Here is a 23,447-nt window from a genome sequence, read left to right as displayed (position 1 = left end):
ACAACTCGAGGACCCCCAAAACCACTCTCCCAGGACTCTGCCCTCCCCTTTACAAAAAGGGGCCCTGTTTCCGATCTGCAGTTGAGGCAGCACAGGGCAGGGCCTGAGGGGCGAGCCGCCTGCTCACCTCCCAGCGTCACACCCAGTGACGTCACCCGCCAGCAGTCTGTCCCCCTCGGCGCCTCTGTAAGGAGCAACAGTGACTCGACTTACCCCACAGCAGGTAAGCTTGTCATGATAAGTGAGCTACACATTTTTATATCATTTTAGTTCTTATTATGCAGTAAGAAATTACCCTGTGCTCTTAAATTTAGTAACTGGAACCCTTCCAGGCAACCCTGGCAGTTGCTGAAGTTATCCATGAAGCGGAACTCAAGGAAAGCATTAGGAGGGTTTAAAAAAAAAAAAAAAGAGGTGAAAAACCGCAAGGAAAGTGTCTCTGTGTGTGAGCGCCTCCTTGTGGCCCTGACACAAACGGGCGGCCTCTGGGATCTTGACATCACCATCATTTGCAGTCCTTCTGAGGTCAGCAACCTCAACCAGCCCCACCAGGGTCTGGCCTGGGCCCTCACCAGGAGAGGGGGTCTATGGCTGCTCTATCACTGCCCCTCATACTGAAGTCCGGCCCCTCACACTGCAGGCCCAGTGCGTGGGACACTGCCTAATGTGCAGCAGCCTCCCAGTAGGACATCGCCGACAAACTAAAAATAAGTGGATGATCATTTATGAAGACAAAATCAGGTCTGGAGATGGATGACGGTTATACAACAGGATGAATGTTCTTAGTGCCACTGAAGAGGACACACAAGAACGGTTCAAGTGGTCAGTGCTGTGTTATGTTTCTTTTACCACAACGGAGAAAAAGAAAAAGTCTAACCTCACCTTTACCTGCTCTCAGTTCTCCTCCTAACTCCCTGACCACTCCTTGGTAATCTCCTTATCAGATCCTATTCTCTAGGTGGGAAAAGCTCCCACTCCCTTCTGGGTCCCCTCCTCTTTCTAGGTTGTTTTCCGGCTGTGGCTGTGAACATGGCTGTGCCCTGAGCATTCCCCGCAGACTGCTCACCTCTCAGTCAACCCAGTGAAACCTGAGCGCCCTCCCGCCCCATCCAGCGCTACAAAACAGCACCTTCCCCTGGATGCTCAAGTCCCCCATCCAGGCATGATCCAGCCCCTTGTCTTTTCCCAAATTCCAACCCATCCGCAGGGAGGATCCTGCTGCCCCTCTCGAGGCACCCCCAAAGTCCACCCCTGCCTCTCCTCCCCAGCCCACCACTTCCCCCCAGGCTCTGCCTCCCTGCCTCCATCCCACCCTCCTGACAACTTCTCCTCCTCACGGTGGCCCCAGCAACCTTCATACAAGGCAACTCAGATCACCACTTGTTAGCCTCAAACCCTCCCAAACTCCTCAACGCTCTTGGGAAGGGGTTCAAATTCCTTAGGCCTGTCACTCACTCGGTCACCAGCCATGCTGGTCTCCTCCATGTCCCCCCGTCCCACCTCAGGGCCTTGGCCTTGCCTGTTTACCCTGCTTGAGCACTCTCCTCCTGAACTTCACGTAAACCACCCTACAGGTCACCTCCTCTGAAAGGCCTTCTTGCCCTAAACGTCTAAAGAGACCTTGGTCACGGGCGCTCATCCTTCCTTCCAACTCTGAGCAGCCTGATCACTTTACCGCTTGTCTCTGGCTGGCGAGGTCAGCCACACAGATAGGGATAGGTCTGCTTGGCTCACAGATGGAGCCCCAGCCCCTAAAACGGGCCTGGCAGACAGCAGGTACCGCACAGCAGTGAGCAGGTGAACAACCCAGTCCACAGGAACCCACAGCCTCACAAATGGAGCTGTAATCTGGAAAACCATTCACAGGCAGAAACGGGGGAAACTATGAAGAGGAGGGCAGACGGACAGAACCCCTGCGGGTTGCCCAGAGGAGGAGGAGCTGGCCCAAGTGGACGATGACCGTGACTGTTACTCCCTTCACCTCAGGGTCGGCAGCAAAATCACGGCCTACAGGTGTGCCCAACTCTCCACAGGCGCCACGCCCACCCTGTGCTTCGTGAGAAAAACAATCCTGCAACTCACCCTGAAGGAGGGGAGGGAAACGGTCTGAAAGTCACAAAAATATATTAAAATAGCTGTTTTCTTCTTTCGGTGTTGGCTTCCCATCTCAGTGCCCCTTACCCGCCACCCGCCACAGACTTTCAGGGAGAAAACAGGCCCGGGTGGGTGCCCTGGCTGCAGCCCCGGGTCTGGGGAGGTCCCTCCAGCCTGGGAGTGAGGGCGGCTAACAGTCTCTACTGGCTCGACGCCACCGCCGACGAGGGCGCCGCTGGGAGGCCGGAGGTGCAGGAGGGTCAGGCAGGACGCAGCGGACAGTCGGGCCTTGCCACAGGGACAGAAAACAGAAAAGAAATGAACAGAGTGAAGATCGGGAGAGACAGGGGAGAGCAAAGCAGTGGGGGAGGGGCAGAGGCAGGTGGGCAAGGAAGTCACGGGGTGGGGGACACAGAAGGCCCTCCGGGTGTACCCACTCTGGGGGACAGGGAGGCCCCAGAACAGGGGTTTGAGGCAGCAGATGCTGCTGGGAGAGAGGAAGGGCGTGGAGGGGAGGGGAAGCGTCCTTGGCATTGGGAGAGGTAAAAGGGGGGGGGTTTCCTGCCAAGGCCACAGTCAAGAGGAGAGAACAGAGGATGGGAGAGAAGGGAAGTCCCAGAGCGGCAAGGCCGGGCCACAGTGACCCTTCCGGACTCAGAACACCCAGGTGGATCCCCAGAAAGCTCAGGCCGGCAGAACATCTGAGGGCAACAAGTCGTCCGGAAGCCGGCAGGGAGGGGTGATGCACCCTCGCTGAAGACTGATGGAGCCCGGAGTCAGGAGAGGGGCCTGGGCCCCACCCTTGGGCTAGAAAGTCCTCCGGCCCAGTCTTTTGAATACGCTCACGGTGCCCGCGTGGTCCATCTGGGCACCCAGGCCCTCGCTGGAGCTGCTCCCCCGGGGCCCCACCAGAGTCCTCTTAATGGTGACCTTGACCTCAGCTGAAGACTTACTCTTGGTGCTGGTGACCTGGCTGTCCTGGGCCTCGGGCACGAGGGCGGGCTTGCCCAGTCTCTGGATGATGCTGACTTTGGACAGAGCCTCCGGCTTCCTCTCAGGCCCCGGGCGCGAGGAGAGGGCCAGGCGCCTCAGCGTGGGGGCGGCAGTGGTCGGCGCCGAGCTCGTCGCCTTGGCTTTGACAGTCAGTGCGGGCTGCGGGCTGGCCTTGGCGGGGGCGCGGCCTAGCTTCTTCAGGACCCCAGCGTACTGGAGGACAGAGCTGCTGCTGCTGTCGTTGTCACTGTCCCAAGCCAGATCCTCGTCTGTCTCAGGGGTGGCCCCCAGGCGGCTGAAGACTCCGGTGGGCTGCGGGGGTCAGAGACAGGACAGGTGAGCCACCGAGCCACTCAACCTGTAATCACGGAGCTGCCTCATCCGTGCCTGGCCTCGTGGGGCTCGCAGTTGGGAAGCACACCCCTCGCTGGCACACTCGACAGTGGTGAGAGCCAGGAGAGGGCGAGTCCAGGGAACTGGGGGAGCCCAGAGGAGACCCCCCCCTGCCAAATTTAGGGGAAGACACCCTGGAGAAGGGACATCTAGGATGAGATCTGAGAGCTGAGTGGACGTGAGTCAAATAAAGAGCAGGAGGGAGAAGGGAGGTGAAAGAGAAAACTGTCTGCGAAGGTCTACCGAGGACCAACAGAGAAAAGGCGAATTTGGTCAATCACTCCACAAATAATCTGAGTCCCAAGGCAATATCTGGCCCTGTATCAGGCAGTGCTGGTGACTCAGTGCTGACCAAGACGGGCCGTGCCCCACTCAGGGGGCTTACAGTCCAGCGGGGAAGACAGAGCCGGCATCAGATCTCACACAAGTAATTTTCCAGTGATGACAGGACTGTGTGCTTGGGAGGGCGGGGGGCAGTGGAGAGCTGCAGACAGGGAAGCCTCGTCTCCTCGCTGAGTTCAGGGACACTTTCTCTGAGGCTTTGGTGTTTAAGCAGAGTAAAGCATGCCCTCAAAGTTCCCCAGGCACGAGTAAGAATCACATTTATCGAGTACTTGCTACGTGCCCAGCTCTTTCCATGGCGGCATCTTTAAGCCAGGTGATCCTGAGCATTACAATCACGCTCATGATAAGATTTAGGAAATGAGAAAAGAGCCAGAGTGGATAAGCCCTGGTGAGCAAGGGAGAAAGGCAGCTGGCAAACTCGACCAGCGTGAATCTGAGGTGCCATTTCAAGATGCTCACCAGGGACCTCCCTGGCGGTCCAGCAGATAAGACTGTGCTTCCACTGCAGAGGGCATTGGTTTGATCCTTGGTAGGGAAAGTTCCGTGTGCCGCTCAGTGTGGCCAAAAAAAAAAATAGATGCCGACCAGGCACCAGACAGACTCTGCCACACAGGTACACCTCATGAGTCCTCACGACCACCCTGTGAGGCAGGAACTATACAGAGGAGGAAACTGAGGTGAAATGGTCAAGGTCACGAAGCCAGGCAATGGCAGAGCAGGATTCAGGCCAGGTGACGGGCTCAGGCTGCATCTCCTAACCACATGCCGAGCCTGCAGGACTGCAAGTGGAGGCAAGAAGATTAGGCTGCATCCTGGGCTGGTGAAAAGCCTTTGAAGGGTTTACAGTGGGCGAGAAGGGCAGAAGGGGCCTGTCCTGTGGGTTGTAGGCGCTGCTGCTGTGGGGGAGGCGCTGGAGGGCTTTCCCTGGAGCTGCACAGACACCAGCTAGGAGGCCACTGCCCATCTCAACGGGACGAGGCAGCAGATAAGAGGAGACAGATGGTGCCCTCAGACTCAAGACTGCCTGGAAGGGGGGCATGGAGCCCCCGAGACAGGAGGAGAATGTACTTTGGAGGAAGATTCGAGGCCAGTTAGGGGACATGGTGGTGGGAGGGGTCCCAGGGCACTGTCCAGGGGTCTGCCAGAGCCCTGGGGCTAGAAATTGGGAGAGAGATCGGGGTAGCAGAGAGACAGGGAGTACAGACAAGGGCACTGGACTGGAAAGGTATATGAGACAGGGTGAGGTGTATGCAGGGAGTGCCAGGAATGACATTCAGGGAAGGCAAAGTTTTGAGAGTCCCCAGGGGCTCCCTCACTTCCCACTCACTTTATTCCCCGTTGTGGTGTCTGCCTTGGTCTCAGCGCCGAGGCGGTCAAACACAGATGTCCTGTGGAGACCTGGGAGGGAAGTGAGGTCATTAGCCAATGCCTAGGGGGTGGCCCCTGCAGGCCTAAGCCCGGCTGAGCACTGAGCAGACAGGGAGGGGTCATCACGGCCAGCCCAGACCCCAGGAAGCTCTGGTCCAAGCATGCACACACAGGACCGAGTCAGATTTTATGTCTATGTTGTCTGCTAACACTGACCTTAACCCACATACTTCTGGTCAATGTCAAATATGAGAAGGATCCATTAAAATGGACACTTTCAGTCCTCACCCCTTGGTACCAATTCAAGAAGTGTATGTGCAGGAAGAGTTCTCAATCCCTACTGCTTCCTTCCCCTCTTTTGGGGGCCTTGGGCCTTTAAGAGAATCTGATAAATGGTAATACCCTCCCTAAATAACAGTTTGAAGAGCCATCAACAGAAGAATGTTTACTAGATTACAACACAGAAGTACTATGGAAACACTGAACACCCATTAAAAAGAATGAAGCAGATCCATGTGCACTAATGTGAAAAGAGCTCAATAAAACCTTATACAACAATACATACAGGATGAGACTATTTGTGCATAAAAAGAAAAAAAAAGCCAAGATGTATGTAAACACACAAACGGATGCATTTAAGTTCATAGATGCTGCTCTGGAAAGGGTCACAATACATGTGGGATACAGGAGTTAGAGTTTGTTTTTACTGCCTCTGCATCCACAGAATGTTTTTCCATGAGAATATATACAATGTTCTAAAAGAACACAGGGCTTCAGCAGGAGTAAAAATCCACCTGCCAATGCAGGAGACACAAGACAGGAGGGTTCAATTCTGGGGTCAGGAAGATCCCCTGGAGAAGGAAATGGCAATCAGCTCCAGTATTCTTGCCTGGAACATTTCACGAACAGAGGAGCCTGGCGGGCCACAGTCCATGGGGTTGCAAAGAGTCAGACACAACTGAGCACAAAAGGAATGCTGTAAAGAAGAGCATCTTCATACCACCAGATAAACTCCAGCTCTGGACTGAATCTCAACCTGACCCCTCTGGCTCATCATGATGGTTCCTTCTGTTTGGGGCACTGTCCTCAGCCAGGTGTGGTCACTGACTTAGCAGGCAGACAAGCACTGGATCTGTGCCACTGTCCCCCGGGGAAGAGATGCCAGCTAAGGCACCAAGGATCCCTGTTATGCTAACTGCAGGACAAGAGGGCAGAGGTAGTGATGCATCCCTGTCTACTATGGTCACCATTGCTGCCCCCTTGGTCCAAAGCCCCCTGGATCCTCATCAGAGCCTGCTTCTGGGCCAATGCCTGTAGAACGTGACCAACCCTGCAAGATGCAGCAAAAGGGAAACACAGTGTCAGCCCCTCCCCAGGCCGGTACCTTTCGCTGCCTGCTGCTGCTCCAGGATCTTCCGGGTCCGGGGGGTGGTACCTTTGGGCATGTTGATAATGTACTTCCCCTCCATCTCGGCGGTGACCCGGCGCCGCTTGGTGGGAACACTCAGGCTCTCCTCCTCTCGGCGGGCCAGGGCTGCTGGGGGAAGGGGTGGTGGTGAGTATCTTCTGCGAGGGAATGTCCACTCGGGGTAGGGGGCTGGACGCCCTGCAGCCCTTTATCTCCATGTGTTCCCATGACCAGAATCCCTTCTCTTCCCAACCTCCCCTATGGTCATTGAATGAACCACCGAGAAAGTCAGGGGTCTGGGCCCAGTGGGGTGGCAGAAGACTATGGCTGGCCTCCTGGGCTCTCTGTGGCTCTGACCCTGCCCCCCGCAGGCTCGCCTCCCAGGCCAGCCAGAATACTCTCAGATGGGAAACTTTCGGGTGGTGGACAGGCCCATCAAGGTAATGGCTTCACAGGTGTGATCACTTGTTAAAAATCATTCAAGCTATGTACTTACAACGTGTGCATTGTGCAAAAGTAAATTACACCTCAACTTACAAAAATAAACAATCTCCTTCACTGTGCTGAGGGGAAGAGAACCATCCATCCCAGGCCCCTCATCTTTTCACTACTTTAGGAATGAATCTTAACTTTCTTGCTCACGGCCCACAAACCAAACGGTCAGAAGGAGGAAGAGACACTTCCAGACAAATGTGGCCAAAAGGGAGCACCTGTGATGGAGGTGGACGGGGCGTGATGGGACTGGGCGCCAGAATAGCCACACAGCCTCCCTGGGCCTCGCTTTCCACGTGGGCCAAGATCACTGGACTGTGGAGGTGGACTCAACAAAGGCAGAAGCGTATGACGGACAGAAGCGGGCTTGGAAGCCCAAAGGCCAGTGCCCCACTCCCAGCTCACAAGCTGAGACCCAAGCGGCCAAGCATAAAAGAGTCTACAGAGGAAGAGGGCCCTGGGAGAAGGGAACTCTGGGGCAAAGGCCCCACGATGGGAAGGAGCCTGGAGGGGAACGGAGGCAGCAGGCAAGACATGAACCCGCAGGGCCCAGTAAGGCCACGTGGGAAGATGAGTTTACTAATGGAACAATGGGAAGCCCTGGAGAGTTCTAGACAAGGGTGGGAAAGGATCAGATGGAAAGTTTTAAAGGATCCCTCTGGTGGCTAAGAGGAAAGGTAGCTTCTTTACCTTTGACCCCAGGCATCAAGCACAGGGCCGGGCACCAGTGCGGGGCTCAGTGACCATCTGTTAAAAAAGACTGAACCACCCATAGTCAACAACACTGTACTGTACACTTAACGTTTCATGAAGTAGGTAGATCTCATGTTAAGTGCTCTCACCACAATAAAATAAAAATGACACAGACTGAACTGGCCCCTGCCTGAGAGCTGCAATGGGCCCACGATGCTCACAGACACCATCTCAAGTGCTTACAACCGTCCGCGGAGGAGGGTAGTGCCAGCCCCCTTCGACAGACGTGGAAGGCGAGGCCCCCAGAGGGGCCGTGACCTGATCGAGTCTGAACACTGTGGTTACCCCATGGCCTGCACAGCACTTTGCAGCGTTAAGGAACATGTCCCCCAGATGTTGTCTGCCAACCTGCAGTGGCCTCCAGCTCCTCCCTCCCCCTGCCCGCATCTCCTCACCGGCAGCCTTGGCACTCTTTGCTGCCATCTTGTTGGACACAGTGACAGAGATCTTGGAGGTGCTGGTGTCTGGCCGCCTGGGGGGAGTGCCAGGTGGGGAGTCTCGGTTCAGGCTGTTGGTGATCATTCGGGAGGCGGCTGGCAGGAGGAGGAAAGAGGAGAGTCCGGTGAGTCAGAGCCCCAGGAAGGGGGGCAGGATGGGAAAAGCCACCTTGGGACTGAATGGGCTGTAGTGTCAAGACAGGGAGGCCTGGGGAGGGCCTGTCTTCCAGGGATCAGTCCAGCCCTCCCGGCCTGGGGGGGCCTTTCCTGAGGCCCAGACCAGATGGGTTCTGAGCACCCTTCACCCATCGGTCACCTAGCCCTGTGTTGAGTTCTTCCCTCCCCCTCCCCTGCAGCCTTGCTTTCCTCCAGGACCTTCCTCCTCCAGATAGCACACACCTTCTTGGGGTGCCTGTTATCTGTCTGTCTGGCTCACAGCTCCCCCATTACCAATGGGCCTGCTCTGTCTCTTCATTCAGGTCTCCTCTCAGACTCAGCCTTTACAGAGAAAACTTCCCTGACCGCCCTCTGAACCACTACAACTTCTACCCTACACTAGTCTTTTTCTTCATAGTCCCTATTACTGCTGGATGTGCACGCATACTCCGTCACTTCAGCTGTGTCCGACTCTATGCGATGCTATGGACTGCAGCCCACCAGGCTCCTCAGTCCATGGGATTCTCCACCACTTCCGTGGTAGTCCAGTGGCTAAGATTCTGTACTCCCAAGGCAGGGGGCCAGAGTTTGATCCCTAGTCAGGGAACTAGATCCCACATGCTGCAACTAAGACCCTGCGCAGCCAAATAAATAAATAAATATTAAAAAAAAAAAAAAGAATACTGGAGTGGGAAGCCATGTCCTCCTCCAGGGGATCTTCCCAATCCAAGGACTGAACCCGCATCTCCTGCGATGCCTGCATTGCAGGTGGGTTCTTTACCCACTGAGCCACCAGGGAAGCCCATTACTGCTGGACATTCAAGTATATTTATCTGTCTACTGGCAGACTCTCCCATGAGACTGTAAGCCTCGGGAGGAGACACTGTTTGTTGCTGTGTCCCCAGCACTTCACAGGTCTTCAATAATAAATATCTACTGAAAAGATGAACAGGGTCACCGAACCTCCCAACACCCTAGCAGACAGGCTCTGCTGCGAACCAACTTTAAAGATGAGGAAATTGGGGGGACTCAGGGAGGAGGGTCACTCAGCGGGGCCCTGGGCAATGTGCATGTGGCTCCAGTTGGGCTGGGACAAGAAAAGAGGTGACCTCCCTCTAAGGTGGGGAGCAGTCTTGGGCACCCCGTCTTCTGTGGAGCAGGAGAAGGGGTGTTCCAGGTTGCAAGATGGGCTACAGAGAGCAGACTGGAGGGCCAGCTCTAGCCTGGGAAGGAGAGGGGTCACGTCTCCAGAAGCAGCTGCTGCTAGCCTCAGGGGTGGGTTTCTTGAGCTCCTGGGGGAGCCCTGCAGGGGAGGGGGTTGGGGGGGTATCTTCATACTACCACTGCTTGCTCAGTAGGCCTAGGAATACCCCCCACAATGGCTTTCAGACTTTGCTACTTTGTCCTACCTAACCCCCTCAAAGGTCCTCTCTTCCTGCAACGTGCTACCTCTCAAAGCCTCCTGAAATGCTCCATGATGACCCTCAACACAAGATTATAATTTCCTATTGTTTGGTTGTTTTTAACTATAACTACAGTATACAGAAAAATACATCAAAGCTACACAGTCCGTTTAACATCAATTCCCATAAACCAGGACTTTCCTAGTGGTCCAGTGGTTAAGAGTGGCTTCCACTGTAGGGGTCATGGGTTTGATCCCTTGTCAGGGAACTAAGGGTGTGTGTGTGTGTGTGTGTGTGTGTGTGTGTGTGTGTGTGTGTGTGTGTGTGTGTGTGTGTGTGTGTGTGTGTGTGTGTGTGTGTGTGTGTGTGTGTGTGTGTGTGTGTGTGTGTGTGTGTGTGTGTGTGTGTGTGTGTGTGTGTGTGTGTGTGTGTGTGTGTGTGTGTGTGTGTGTGTGTGTGTGTGTGTGTGTGTGTGTGTGTGTGTGTGTGTGTGTGTGTGTGTGTGTGTGTGTGTGTGTGCGCACGCGCATGTGTGTGTAACTTAAATGAATTACTTTGCTGCATACCTGAAGCTAACACAACATTGTAAATCAAGTATATTTCAATAAAAATTTTTTAAAAACCTTGGGTCAGAAGATCAATTCCTCATTATCAATAAGTGCACAAGTATGATTTGAAGTACTAAAATGTGAAAGTGTTAAAAATAAAATAAATTTTACAAAAGGTGACCTCTTACTCTGAAAAGAAATAAACTACTTTGAAATAAATTTTTTAAAAAAATGTGTGTTTATATCAGTTTGGGGGAAGCCTGTTAAGCAGCAAAGGCTAATCAATATGTATGTATGTATGTCAAATTTTTCAAGTGTCACACTGCTAAAAAATCAGAAGTATAAATACAGTTGATTCTTACCATTCAGATTCTGTATTTATAAATTGGCATATCTACAAATTTATTCATAACCTCAAAACCAATACTTGTGTTGCTCTGTGGTCATTTATAGACAGGCATAGAGAGGCAAAAACCCTGAGTTGTCTAATACACGTTCCCAACTGAGGTCAAACGAGGCAACAGTCTGCCTTCCTGCCGTAGCTCTCACATAGTAAACAAGTCTATTCAGTGCTACCATCTATTTACGGTCTCCTCAGTGTTATTTTCACATCTTTGTGTTCTTGTTAGTGATTCTGCTGTTTAAAATGGTTGCCAAGCCTGGTGATAAGATGCTGTGTAGTGTCCTAAGTTCAAGAAGGCTGGGATGTGCTTTATGGAGAAAATATGTGCATTGGATAAGCTTCATTCAGGCATGAGTTTTAGTGCTGTGGGGTGTGAGTTTACTGTCAATGAACCAACAATATATATTAAATAAGGTGTTTTAAAACAGAAACACACACATAAAATAAGGTTGTACATTGGTCAGATGATGAAGATGTCATGACCAGAAGCCACATTTCGCTGGAAGCAGTGACTCAGTAGTCACTGACTCAATGCTCCCAGTGGCTTTGCAGAATGGAACGACCACAAACGAAAATCAATCGTATGCATAGTCACTCACTACCCTATTTACTTTCCCTAAGAGAAGAGAGCCTCGTATGGCTTTGCTTCCACCTCTGCAAAGTTCAGGTATGTCCCCTCCACTGCAGAGTGTAGCAATGAAGGAAAGAGGCCTGAACAGACAGGACTCACCGCTAGAGGCTCCTCGACGAATCTCGCCTGGGAGGGGGCTGGGGCTGCAGGGCACCGACTCAGTGGCAGCTTTGCACATGTCCTGTAAAGAAAACAAGTGCCCAGGGTTACCATGGGGACAGGATGTGAGGTGGAGGAAATGGGGACCCAGATATCTGAGCAAAACTGGGGGGATAAGAGCCTGAGCTGTTAGAGATTCCAAAACATTTCACTCCTACTTACAAGTTTTAAGTCGCTTCAGTCATGTCCGACTCTTTGTGACCCTGTGGACTGTAGCCCACCAGGCTCCTCATTTCATGGGAATTCTCCAGGCAAGAATACTGGAGTGAGTTGCCATGCCCTTCTCCAGGGGATCTTCCTGACCCAGGGATTGAATCCATGTCTCTTTCGTCTGCTGCATTGGCAGGCAGGTTCTCTACCACTAGCACCACCTGGGAAGCCCAACTTATAACAAAGCACCAGACAAACCCAAACTGAGGGACATGCTACAGAACATCTGAGCAGTACTCTACAAAACTGTGAAGGTCATCTAAAACTTGGGAAGATTAGGAAACGGCCCCAAATCAAAAGAGACTAAGGAGACATAAGAAGTAAATGCCATGTGGTATCCCAGAGGAGAAAAGGGACATTAGTGGAAAAACGGATGAAACCCAGATAGTCTGTAGCTTAGTTAATAACAGCATGTGCATATGCTGTCACTCAGTCGTGTCTGACTCTCTGCGACCCCATGGACTATATCCTGCCAGGCTCCTCTGTCCTTGGAATCTTCCAGGCAAGAACACTGGAGTGGGTTGCCATTTCCTTCTCCAGGGGATCTTCCTGACCCAGAGATCAAACCCACGTCTCCTGCACTGGCAGGTAGATTCTTTACCAACTGTACCACCTGGAAGGCCCAATAATAGCACAGTAATGCTTCTTTCTTAGTTTTGACAAATGTGTCATGGCTATGTAACATGTTAACATTAAGGGAAGCTGGGTGAAGTAAATACAGAAACTTTGTGTACTACTGTTGCAACTTTTCTACAAATCCAAAATCAGTCTCAAATTTAAAAGTTTAAAGAAAAGAATATATTTTGCTCTGTGACCTCTGGGATAACTCAGACAGCATCCCTGGCTTGAGAAAGCCCTCGCTGCAGGGTCCTGTCCAGGATGATGGGCATATGAAAGTCTGGTCCTGGAATGCAGAAAGCCTCTAAAATTAATGAGAAAAATCCCAGTGACCATGTGGTAAGTGGAGTGCTTGAGAGTACAGCTCTGCAGCAAGCCTCCCTCTCGGCCAAGCGGAGGAAGGAGTCAATAAGCTGGTAATGTGTGTAAAGGATGAAGACAGGGACCGGCAGGCCATGGCAAGAGCCTGGTAAGTGCTAATGATCGTAGCTAAAGCAGCTCTTCACTCCAGGCCTGGCACTTGGTGCCATATACACTATCTGGTGGACAGCCACAGAGACCCTATTCAGAAAGGGTGAATGAAAGGCCTGTTTCAGTGACTGGGGAAGGTGAAATCACTAGTCCAAGGTCACTGTCAACAGAAGGCCCAAGAACGGAACCACCATGTTGTTGGCCAAGTCACCAACTGTGTCCCACCTTGGAAGCTCCTGTTTTGGGGACAGAGAAGAGTCACGGTAAGAGTAACTATGATGAGGAAAGGAAAAACTAGTAGTAATAATAATACTTACAGAGAGCCCTTAACGAGGCCCTGTTGTGTACACTGTGTTAGGGCTTTATGTAACTTAATACTTACAACCCCCCTGCAAGATAGGTTTGCCTATGTGTATTCTACAAGTGGAGAAAGAAGGTTCAGAGAGGTTAGGCAATGTGCCCCATGTCACACAGCAAGCAGTGGAACCAACCTTGGAATCCAGGTATGCCTACCTTTGCTTCCAAGCTTCCAGTCGGTTCTACCACCGCCCCTTCATCTCACCCTAAACCCAGAAACAGAGGCGTCGAGCAGAGTGCCCACCTGGCGGTGCACCACCTTGGCATGCTTGAGGATGGCAATGATGTCGCCCACCACAGTCACACCCAGCTCGTTCATGATCTCCTTGTTGAGGTCCAGCAGCATGCTTTTCTGGATTCTGCAGGGAAAGTTCACAAGTGAGTTGGGGTGGGTGGGCCGGCCTGCTCCCTAACTCCCCTCCTTTCCCCAAGGTCAGCCCTGTCCCCTCAGCAGCCTTACCTATTATCCACAAACATCACGGCGTAATTGACAGCAGGTCCTGGAGGAATGCCGGCTTCCTTAAAGAACTGGATCCACTCGGAAGTGGCTGGGGGCGTGGAGATGTAGGGCTCATTATTCACATGATTCCCCTTAGAGAACAGCAGCAGCAAAACCACAACAGCAGCAGCTCCCACAAATTAAATGCTTATCAAATGCCAGGCCCTGAGCATTCCGCACAGATGACAGAACTAAGCCAGCCTGCCAGCTCTGTGAGTTCAGCAGCACTGACAGCTCCACTTGGCCAGTGAGGAAACTGAGGCAGGGAGAGGCTGGGTGCCTGGCCCCAGGCCACGCTGCTAACAAGCAGCAGACTCCCCAAGCCCATGTGCTCCTGGACTGCCCTTCTCCTCACAACTCTGCCCTGCCTGGAGCATGGCCCCCAGTGATCACCATCTATCTCCTAGGCTTGGCCAATGACCGGGGGCGGGGTGGAGTTGGGACTCTGGGTTCTCCACCCAGGTTTCCACCAGCAGGTGCAGGCCCAGAGGGTGACAGGATCCACAGGTGGGTGGAAAGGTCTGCACAGCTGGCCTCTGGGTGTCAGCAAGCACCTCCGCTACAACACACAAACACACAGGAGCAGCCCGGCCTCAGAAAGGAGGTCATGAGCACAGGCTTTGGAGTGTGGGTTTGAATCCTGCCTTTGCCATCTGCCCCCTCTGGGGAAGGAAGCGCTTGGTGTTCAGTCTCCTATGGGTTCATACATTCCACAAGCGTGTACTGAGTAGTTGGCATACACCAGGTCCCGCTCTAGGCACTGGGGATACTGCAGGGCCCAGGGTCCCTTCCCTCAGGGAGCGGACACTCTAGTGGTAAGAGCACTGACGTCCTGAGTCATTGTGCAGATTAAAGAAAAAGGCCACAGAAAGGGCTCGAAATGGCACAAGGCCCAAAGGATGTCCTCCCCCTCGGCAGCCGTGATGGTGATGGTGATGGTGATGATGCCACCACTACACATGGAGCCTAGACCAGGCAGACTCCATCCATGCAACTTCACTGTTTCCAAAGTTCTTTCTTGGCCTCTTGAGTGTGACCTTCAAAATGACCCTGACCGCTCAGGCCAGGTGTCAGAGAAGATCATTGGTTCCAAGTAGAATTTTTTTTCTCACATTTTAGTATCTCGGAAACTAGGATTTACCTCACAATTGATGGTGTGCCACAATTTAATTAGCAACATTTTTTTTTTTTTTTTAAGTCTTTCTCATGGTATATAATGGTACATCCAAAACTCCATGCTGTTTTTTAAAAAGGAGAAATTTGGTGTTACTACGCCCATTTTGCTGATAAGACAACTGAGGCTCAGAGCAGGGCAAGTGACACAGTCTGGATGAGACGCTGCGTGGGGGGTGGTGGGGGTCTCAGGTGCATCCTCTCCTGAGGAGGCCCCTGCCCACCCGGCACAGGCCAGTCTCCCCAAGCCTGTGGCAAGCGAGGTGCTCACGGCCTCAGGACTTCTACCAGCCCCAAGGAAAGGACAGACTTTTTTCTTCTTTGCACAAGCACTTTCCATCTGTTAAGACATGGGGGGGCCTGGGTTCCTTTAGCCAAAAGCAGGCAGCTTTGTATAAGTATCAAAAACTACCACGTAATAGTTCCATTTATGTGAAATGCCCAAAAGTGGTAAATCTATGGCAATCTATAGGGACAGAAAATAGAATAGCAGCTGCCAGGGACCAGGGTGGGAGAGCAGGGGGGAAGGGGGAGTGACTGCTAATGGGTATTTGGGAACTGGGGGGGAGTAAGGAAAACATTTTTAAATTGATTGTGGTGATGGATGCACAAATCTACAAACACAGAATTTAAAAACCATTGGACTTCCCTGGTGGTCCAGTGGTTAAGAATCTGCCTGTCAATGCAGGGGACACCTATTCGATCCCTGGTCTGGGAAGATTCCACATGCCATGGAGCATCTAAGCCTGTGGACCACAACTACTGAGCCTGTGCTCCAGAGCCTGCGAACTGCAACTACTGAAGGCATGTGCCCTGGAGCCCGTTCTCCGCAACAAGAGAGTAGCCCCCACTCGCAGCAACTGGAGAAGACCCAGCACAGCCAAAAAGAAAAAAAAAACAATTGTATGAAATGTGAACTGTATCTCAACTAAGCTGTTATTAGGGGGAAAAGGAAACACCACACAGGTTGGGGGTAGCCAGTTGCCTGAAGCAAAGTCCAGGAACTGCAAGAGACCCCGTGTCCGGCCCTCATCATTTTGTGTCCTATGAAGGAGGAAAACCTGCTGCCAGTAAAATGGTCATAAGCACCAGCTGTAAGATACACCCCTGTTTCAGAAATATTAATACAGGCCACAATGTGTGTCTGGGACTCAAATGGGTGGCTTGCTGTTCACACCAGAAAACAGGCACTAGAATATTCCTAGAAGCTAGTCTCACAATCCAGAAACAGTATCCACTGACAATAGCGCTGACAAAGAAACGACAATCGATCACCCACATGTTCAATACTATGGAGCAGTGTAAAGCAAGAACTACAGGGAATTCCCTGGCAGCCCAGGGGTTAAGACTTCCCCTTCCACTGCAGGGGATGCAAGATGACCCCTGGTCAGGGAGCTAGGTTCCCACATGCATCCTGGCCAAAAAAAGAAAACATTAAAACAGAAGCAATATTGTAACAAATTAAAAAAAAAAAAAAGGAAAGAACTACAGCTACACACAGCATCAGAGATGACTCTCCGGCATTGTGCTGAGCAACAGTAGCCAGATACAAAAGAACACAAGGCATGGCAGGATTTCCTTCATGTAAATTCAAAACCAAGTCTGTAGGAACGTTTTCATTAGTGGTACAATTATAAAGAAAGGTAAGGAGAGACGATCACAAAGAGAAGATAGTGGTAGATTCCATCTGAAGGAGGGAGGTGATATGACAGGGGTGGAGCCTCGATGTGGGCAGGCAATATTCTAGTTCTCGACCTGGACAGTTAGATGGGTGGAGGCTTTTATAAAACCTTTCTTATTGAACTATAAGGTACACTCACAGAAGTGCACACAAGTCGATAGATTTTCATAAACCAACACACCCATGTAACCAGTACCCAGGTCAAGAAGTAAAACATTTCCAACATTCTAGAAGCATTCCCCCGGCCTCCCATTCCCTAGGGAGTCACTTCTCCCTGCCTCCCAAGGGCAATAAACACCTTCTAGCAGCAGAGAGTGATTGTGCCTGCTTCTGCATTTTATTATTTTGACCATGTTGCGCAGCATGTGGGAATCTTAGTTCCCTGACCAGGGATCAAACCCATGCTCCCTGTACTGAAAGTGCAGTCTTAACCACTGGACCACCAGGGAAGTCCCCTCCTGTGCTTTATGTCAATGGAATCAAAAAGGATGTACTCAGACGTTTACTTTCTAATTGCTCTCATGATCACACAAATATGTTTTACACACTTCTTTTATATGTTCAAATGTCCAAAAATTTAAAAGCGACTAGCTAATAATCTCTGTGCTTCGGCAACCCCCAAGTACAAAGTTTAAAGAGAATGTTGATAAAGCTCATGAGAATAGTAACAGCTAACATTTGCTGAGAACTAGGCCCAAGGCTTTACACGCAATCACCTCTTTAATACTTACAACGTCCCAGGATGTTACAATCTCCGTTTTACAGGTTAGAAAATCAAGCCTCTGAGAGGTCAAGTGGGCGACCTGCTGGACTCCAGAATCCGAGTTCTTTATGGCCATAGTACATTGTCAGGAGGCCAGGATATCAGAGAGGAGGCGGTCGACCCTGAGCAGGCCTGGCCCTGCCTCCAGGTTCCTCAGAGCACAGCTGTTCCTGCCAGTGACTGGCCCTCCCTCCCTCCCCTACCCAGCCCCCCCACCAAGGTCACACCTCAAAAAGGGGGAGAGGGGAGAGGGGGCCCTTGAGAGAAGACTCACCCATAGTCACTGAGACCATTGTCTCCCGGGCGTTCACGTCGCTCCCTGGAGCCTGAAAGAGAGGACAAGGGGAGAGCACTCATGAGTCGCTTGCTGCCTGTCTGTCTGTCTGCCAGAAGAGAGTTCCTGGGCTGGGGGCTCACAGCCCAGGAATAGCCTGGACAGCTGGCAGGAAGTCAGCCTGGGGCAGAGCTGTCACTGCAGAGATCACTCCTGCCTGGGACAAGGCCCAGGGACAGCAAATGTCCACAGCTCCGTCCCCACACACCTCCCAAGTTTCTGGCTGGAAAAGAGAGGGACAGAAAAAAAAACCCTCCCTGGCCCAAGACCTTAACCATAAATACCCATTCATTCATTCAAAAACTCTCTCCTGAAAACCTACTGGGTGCGAGGTACTGTTCTAGGGGTTGGGAATACCGTGGTGAGCAAAAACCCGGAGCCTGGCCTCTACGTGGCGACACGGTTAAGAGACAGAAAATAACAAGCAAACCAGCTGACAGTGTCGTGTGTCAGAAAGCCTTCAGAGAAAACATGGAGGGCCCAGGAAGGGAGGGTTTACAATTCTAAATAGGTGGTCGGGGAAGGGCTCTCTATTTTTTTTTTTTTTTAAGTTTCTGGAGCCCATTATACAGAGTGAAGTAAGCCAGAAAGAAAAACAACAATACAGTATACTAATGCATATATATGGAATTTGAAAGATGGTAATGATAACCCTATATGCGAGACAGAATAAGAGACACAGATGCATGGAACAATTTTATGGACTCTGAGGGAGAAGGTGAGGGTGGGACGTTCTGGGAGAATAGCATTGAAACATGTATATTATCGTATGTGAAACAGAACACCATTCCATGTTCGATGCATGAGACAAGGGCTCAGGGCCGGGGCAATGGGATGACCCAGAGGGATGGGATGGGGAGGGAGGTGGGTGGGGGGTCCAGGAAGGGGAACACATGTAAACCCATGGCTGATTCATGTCAATGTATGGCAAAAACTATTACAATATTGTAAAGTAATTAGCCCCCAACTAAAATAAATAAATGTATTAAAAAAAAAAAGTTTTTTTGGCCCCACCACGCAGCATGCAAGATCTTAGTTTCCGGACCAGGGATCGAACCCATGCCCCCTGCAGTGGAAGTGCAAAGTCTTATCCACTGGACCACCAGGGAAGTCCCCGGGAGGAGCTCTTCAAGTGACATTTAAGAGACCGAAGGAGGTGGAGGAGTGAGCCTCGCAATTTTAGAGAGGAAGAGTGTTCCAGGAAAAGGTACAGCAAGTTCAGTGCCCTGAGCCAGAAGCCCATCTGGCATGTCCGTGGGGCAGCCAGGAGCCCACGGGGACCATAGAGGGAGCGAGGAGGTGAGTAAGAGCAGCCAGGGGCAAAGAGGCGGGGCTCTCCTCAGGAGGAGCCCCGGGGCAGAAACACAAAACCAGTTCTTACTTGGGTAAGGTCAGCAGGTGCCAGAAAGACACATGACATATGAGCCCCAATGGAGACCTTCTCCTGCACGTGAGCAGCAGTGTTGAAGGAGAACTAAAAGAAATCATTTCTCCTGATCCGCCACTACCTGACTCCAGGACCCCCCGTGTCCCACACTGCCCTGCCCTGGCCGTCCTCCTCCTTTCTGTCCCTGCCCTCTCCCCCTAAGCTGCTCCCCTGCACTCATGCCAGCCCCCAGTTCTGACTCGTGTCCCCCACCCCTCCACCACCTATAGGGTGCAGAAGACCCACTGTCCAGCCAGTTTCTGTGGACCATCACCTACCATCTGCCCCTTCTATTTTGGTGGTATCGCAGTGATGGTACTCTGGGGGACTTCCCTGGTAATCTAGTGGTTAAGATTCCACCTTCCAAAGCAGGGGATGTGGGCTCGGTCCCTGATTGAGGAACAAAGATCTCACGTGCTGTGGGGCAACTAAACCCGAGTGCCAGGGGCAACTAAACCCCAGAGCCACAACTAGAGAGGCCTGCACACCATAAGGAAGAGCCCATGCAGCCAAAAAAAGGTGGGGGGGGGGGGTGCTGCCCTCAGTAGTAAAGAATCCGCCTGCCAGTGCAGGAGACACAGGTTTGATCCCTGATCCAGGAAGATCCCACATGCCATGCAGCAACTAAGCCCGTGTGCCACAACTAAAGAGTAGCCCCCGCTCATCGCAACTAGAGAAAGCCTTGTGCAGCAACAAAGACCCAGCATAGCAAAAACCAAAATTACATAAATAAAATTATTTTTAAAAATAAGGACTCTGGAATCAGACTTGCAGGGTTTGAATCTGGCTCTACCACTTACTAGCTGTGTGACCTTGCCAAGCAACTTCACCAGTCGAGCCTCAGTGTCCCCATCTGTACACCAGGATGGTACACACATGACTTAGCCCAGAGGACTGCTGTGGGGCTAGATGAGTTTCTATGCACAAAGCATCTGAGAGTGCCTGGTGCATGCTAAGTACTCTAGAAGTGCTGGCTCTTCTTGCCCCCCAAGGCCTCCCACTCCAGCCTTCCGTCCAACACCCAAGGGCTTGGCCGGCCACCCACTCTTCACACAGAATGTCACCCGTGCCTTGCATGCTTGCTTCTCCTGTCCTCCTAGCAAGCTCTCCATCACTCTGCATGGCTGCCACCTGCTTTGTGACATCTTCCCAAAGTCCCCAGGGTGACGCTCTCTCCTCCACCCTCAACTAGGATGAGGAACATGACCACAGGCATCACTTGATCCCGTACTTGGCTCCTAAGATGCCCTTTCCCTTAGGGATGTTACCACTGGACAAGGACAACACAACCAGCATCTCTCGAAGAGCAAGGCCTGAAGGAAGCTTCAGTAAGCCAGACAGAACAACACTGCACATACCAAGCACTAGCTATGCAACAGGAATGGTGCCAGGTATCACGCCGACGCCTCACAACCTCCTCATGAGTGAGGACTATCATTAGCCACATTTTAATCAATGGAAAAAAAAAACTGACTCATTATGGTGCAGTCATTTGCCAAATGCCATGTCAAGCCAGAGCTTTACTGGGATTCAAAAACAAAAACAAGTTCTCCCTGATTCCAGTGTCCATGCAGCAGCTCCTGATGAGCATTCATGTGCCTGCCACTGCTTATGAACACATCTCAGTGCCTCCTCACCACCACCTGTGGTAGAAAGTAGAAACAATCTCTAAGTTACAGGGGACAGTGGCAGGCCTGAGGTCACACAGCAAGCAATTGAGGGGCCAGGATGTGAACCCAAGTCAGTCCACTGCTCAAGGGATTACTATGAGCTGGGCACTGAGGTCTGTCTTAGTAAAGTTTCAGTTAATACTTACTAGAAACCTTTAGGTACTGGTATCCTCAGTGGTAAAGAATCTGCTTGCAATGCAGGAGACTCGGGTTGTATCCCTGGGTCGGGAAGATCCTCTGGAGGAGGAAATGGCAACCCACTCTAGTATTCTTGCATGGGAAATCCCATGGACAGAGGAGCTTGGCAGGCTACAGTCTGTGGGGTCACAAAAGAGTCAGACACGACTGAGCAACTGAACAATAGCAACATCCTCCCACTACATCTGCAGAATTCCCTTCTAGACTCAATTTTCTCTCTCCACCATTAAAAACCTACCTGACTTTCTGAACAGTAAAATTACGTAACATTAACAATAATAGAAAAATGACAGCTCCCCAAAATTCAAGTAATTACCATGCACCAGACTCCCTATGCTCAGCCCTTAGAAGGCCTGCCTCCAAAGCTCAATCTTACCACTTCCTAACCCTGACTCTGAGGCAAGTGGTTTAACCCTTCTGGATCGCACTTCCTTCAGCTGTAAAATAAGAATGGTAGGAGTCATTGTACATCAACTATACTCAAATTAAAAAAAAAAAAAGGATAGACATATCTATTTTTAAAATGCTTAGTGGGGTTAAGAGTTCCTAAACACCAAGCTGTTAGAACGATGCTCAATAGGTTTTGTACATGTGCATTAAATAACATAAGTACATCTTCAGTGAGTCAGGAAAAGGGTAGGACAATCACTAAGCCGAGACCATCATATGCCAAGTGTGAGCTGAAAACAGAGTATATAACTTGACAGGATCCATGAGACCTGACAGCATGGAATCACAAAAATACAAGTTACTCTTTTTTTCATTTCTTTCCTTTTCTATCGACAATGTAATAAACCATTCTGCTTCCACTGGAGTTCAGGCTAAGTTCTCCTTCTCACAGCCAAGCAATGCTAGTTTTCCATTAGAAAAGCAATACAAATTTTCCTTCGCAAATGAACTGATTGGAGAAAAATCATTGAGTGGTTTCAAAGAAAAAGGAAAGCCTAATACTACTGGATTCAGCAAAATATGACAAACAGTAAGTGGCAGGATGCCGATGTGCATAGCTGCAGATTCGAAGTCTTTCCTATCATGAAGGAAAGTGAAGGAGAGCTGAAGTCTCTGAGCTTCTTCCTCTTCTCTACTTCCTTGCTAGTCTCATCTACACCAATGACTCTTGGAATCATTATGTCGTTATTCTTTAGTCACTAAGTCATGTCTGACTCTCTGCGACCCCACGGATATCAGTGCACCAGGCTTCCCCATCCTTCACTATCTCCCGTAGTTTGCTCCGATTTATGTCCATTGAGTTGGTGATGCTATCAAACTACCTCATCTTCTGCCGCCCTCTTCTCCTTTTGCCTTCAATCTTTCCCAGCATCAGAATCTTTTCCAATGAGCTGGCTCTTCACATCAGGTGTAAGTATTGGAGCTTCAGCTTTAGCAGCAGTCCTTCCAGTGAATATTCAGGGTTGACTTCCTTGCAGTCCAAGGGACTCTCAAAGAGTTTTCTCCAGCACCATAACTGGAAGGTATCAATTCTTCAGCGCTCAGCCTCCTTTATGGTCCAACACTCACATCCATATATGACTACTAAAAAAACCATAGCTTTGACTATAGGACCTAAACACCTAATGGGTGTCTGCTATAACCAGTATTATTATTATAGTCCGGATCTATTCATTGAGCTCCTGCTCTACACCATCAGGCCCTATGCTGAGGACTTTACACGCACATTTCATCAGCATCCTCACAATGACTCTATGATATTGGGATTATTAGCCTTCATCCTATAGACGAGGAAAACGAGGTTCAGATAAAGGAAGGCACAGGTCCGCTACCACAAAGTGGAGCTTAGGACTTGAATTGAAATCTGTTGGCTCCCAATTTCACGCTCCCACACCCTGATCTTCCGTATCAAACACAAACATCAACAATACCAACAATAATAGTATAGCAAAGAAGTGTTCAGTGTTCCAGGCGCTGAGCTAGGGCTCCGACAAGCACGAGCTGATTTCTCACTCCAACCCATAAAGAGGATGCTATAGTCACCTTCTGACCCCCATTCTACAGAGCAGGAAACTGAGATTCAGAGAAAGAAATCGCTTGTCCAGAGCCGCACGGCGGCGCCAGGACTGACTCCGGAATCCCGGGACGCCATTCATCTCCACCGCATCCAACCCAGATCCACCACCCCTGGCCCGCGCCTCACCTGGCCCTCTGGGCCCGCGCCCACTCGCGCAGCCCGCCCTCCCGGCGGCGCCAACTGTCAGACCCACCTCCCTCGGCCCGGCTACCCGCCCCGGAAGCACCGTTCTCGCCGCCGGAAGTCAGGCTTACCCGCCCGCGGCCGCTCTAGCCCAAGGGAGACCTACCAGCGAGAGCGCAGGGGCAACCGTCACGTGACCACCCGCAGTCTCCGAGGCGCTTCCCCCGCCCGGCGCTAGCGAGGAGCGCGGCCAATGAGAAAAGCAATTGCTTGGCCCCCGCGGGTCCGCAGTCCAGCCGGAGTGCGCCTGCGCGG

The 23,447-nt window shown here is 51.3% G+C and overlaps 1 protein-coding gene across 32 annotated transcripts; it reads right to left on the bottom strand.

Annotated features, from left to right (window-relative positions):
• Nucleotides 1-2,107: 2,107 nt before the first annotated feature.
• Nucleotides 2,108-23,233, bottom strand: C7H19orf47 (chromosome 7 C19orf47 homolog). Of its 32 annotated transcripts, none has more exons than XM_081516384.1 (12): nt 22,255-23,233; nt 20,932-21,101; nt 20,474-20,758; nt 17,630-17,681; nt 13,700-13,787; nt 13,484-13,598; nt 11,524-11,605; nt 8,242-8,379; nt 6,578-6,730; nt 5,153-5,223; nt 3,048-3,399; nt 2,108-2,382 (listed from the first exon to the last, which is right to left on the bottom strand). In XM_081516384.1, the coding sequence occupies exons 4-12, from the start codon at nt 17,646-17,648 to the stop codon at nt 2,285-2,287; spliced, it is 1,116 nt and encodes a 371-aa protein (XP_081372510.1). In that variant the 5' UTR covers nt 17,649-17,681; nt 20,474-20,758; nt 20,932-21,101; nt 22,255-23,233; the 3' UTR covers nt 2,108-2,284. The 32 variants fall into 32 exon arrangements, with proteins under 32 accessions (XP_081372510.1, XP_081372508.1, XP_081372506.1 ...); XM_081516382.1 differs by having other exon boundaries at nt 20,590-20,758; XM_081516380.1 differs by having other exon boundaries at nt 23,136-23,233.
• Nucleotides 23,234-23,447: the final 214 nt, after the last annotated feature.

Source organism: Giraffa tippelskirchi, chromosome 7 (genome assembly GCF_054371585.1).
Source record: "Giraffa tippelskirchi isolate mGirTip1 chromosome 7, T2T-mGirTip1v1.2.pri, whole genome shotgun sequence".
NCBI lineage: Eukaryota > Metazoa > Chordata > Mammalia > Artiodactyla > Giraffidae > Giraffa > Giraffa tippelskirchi.
Note: the sequence above shows the minus strand (reverse complement) of the source record. Positions and strands in the feature narration are given on the sequence as shown.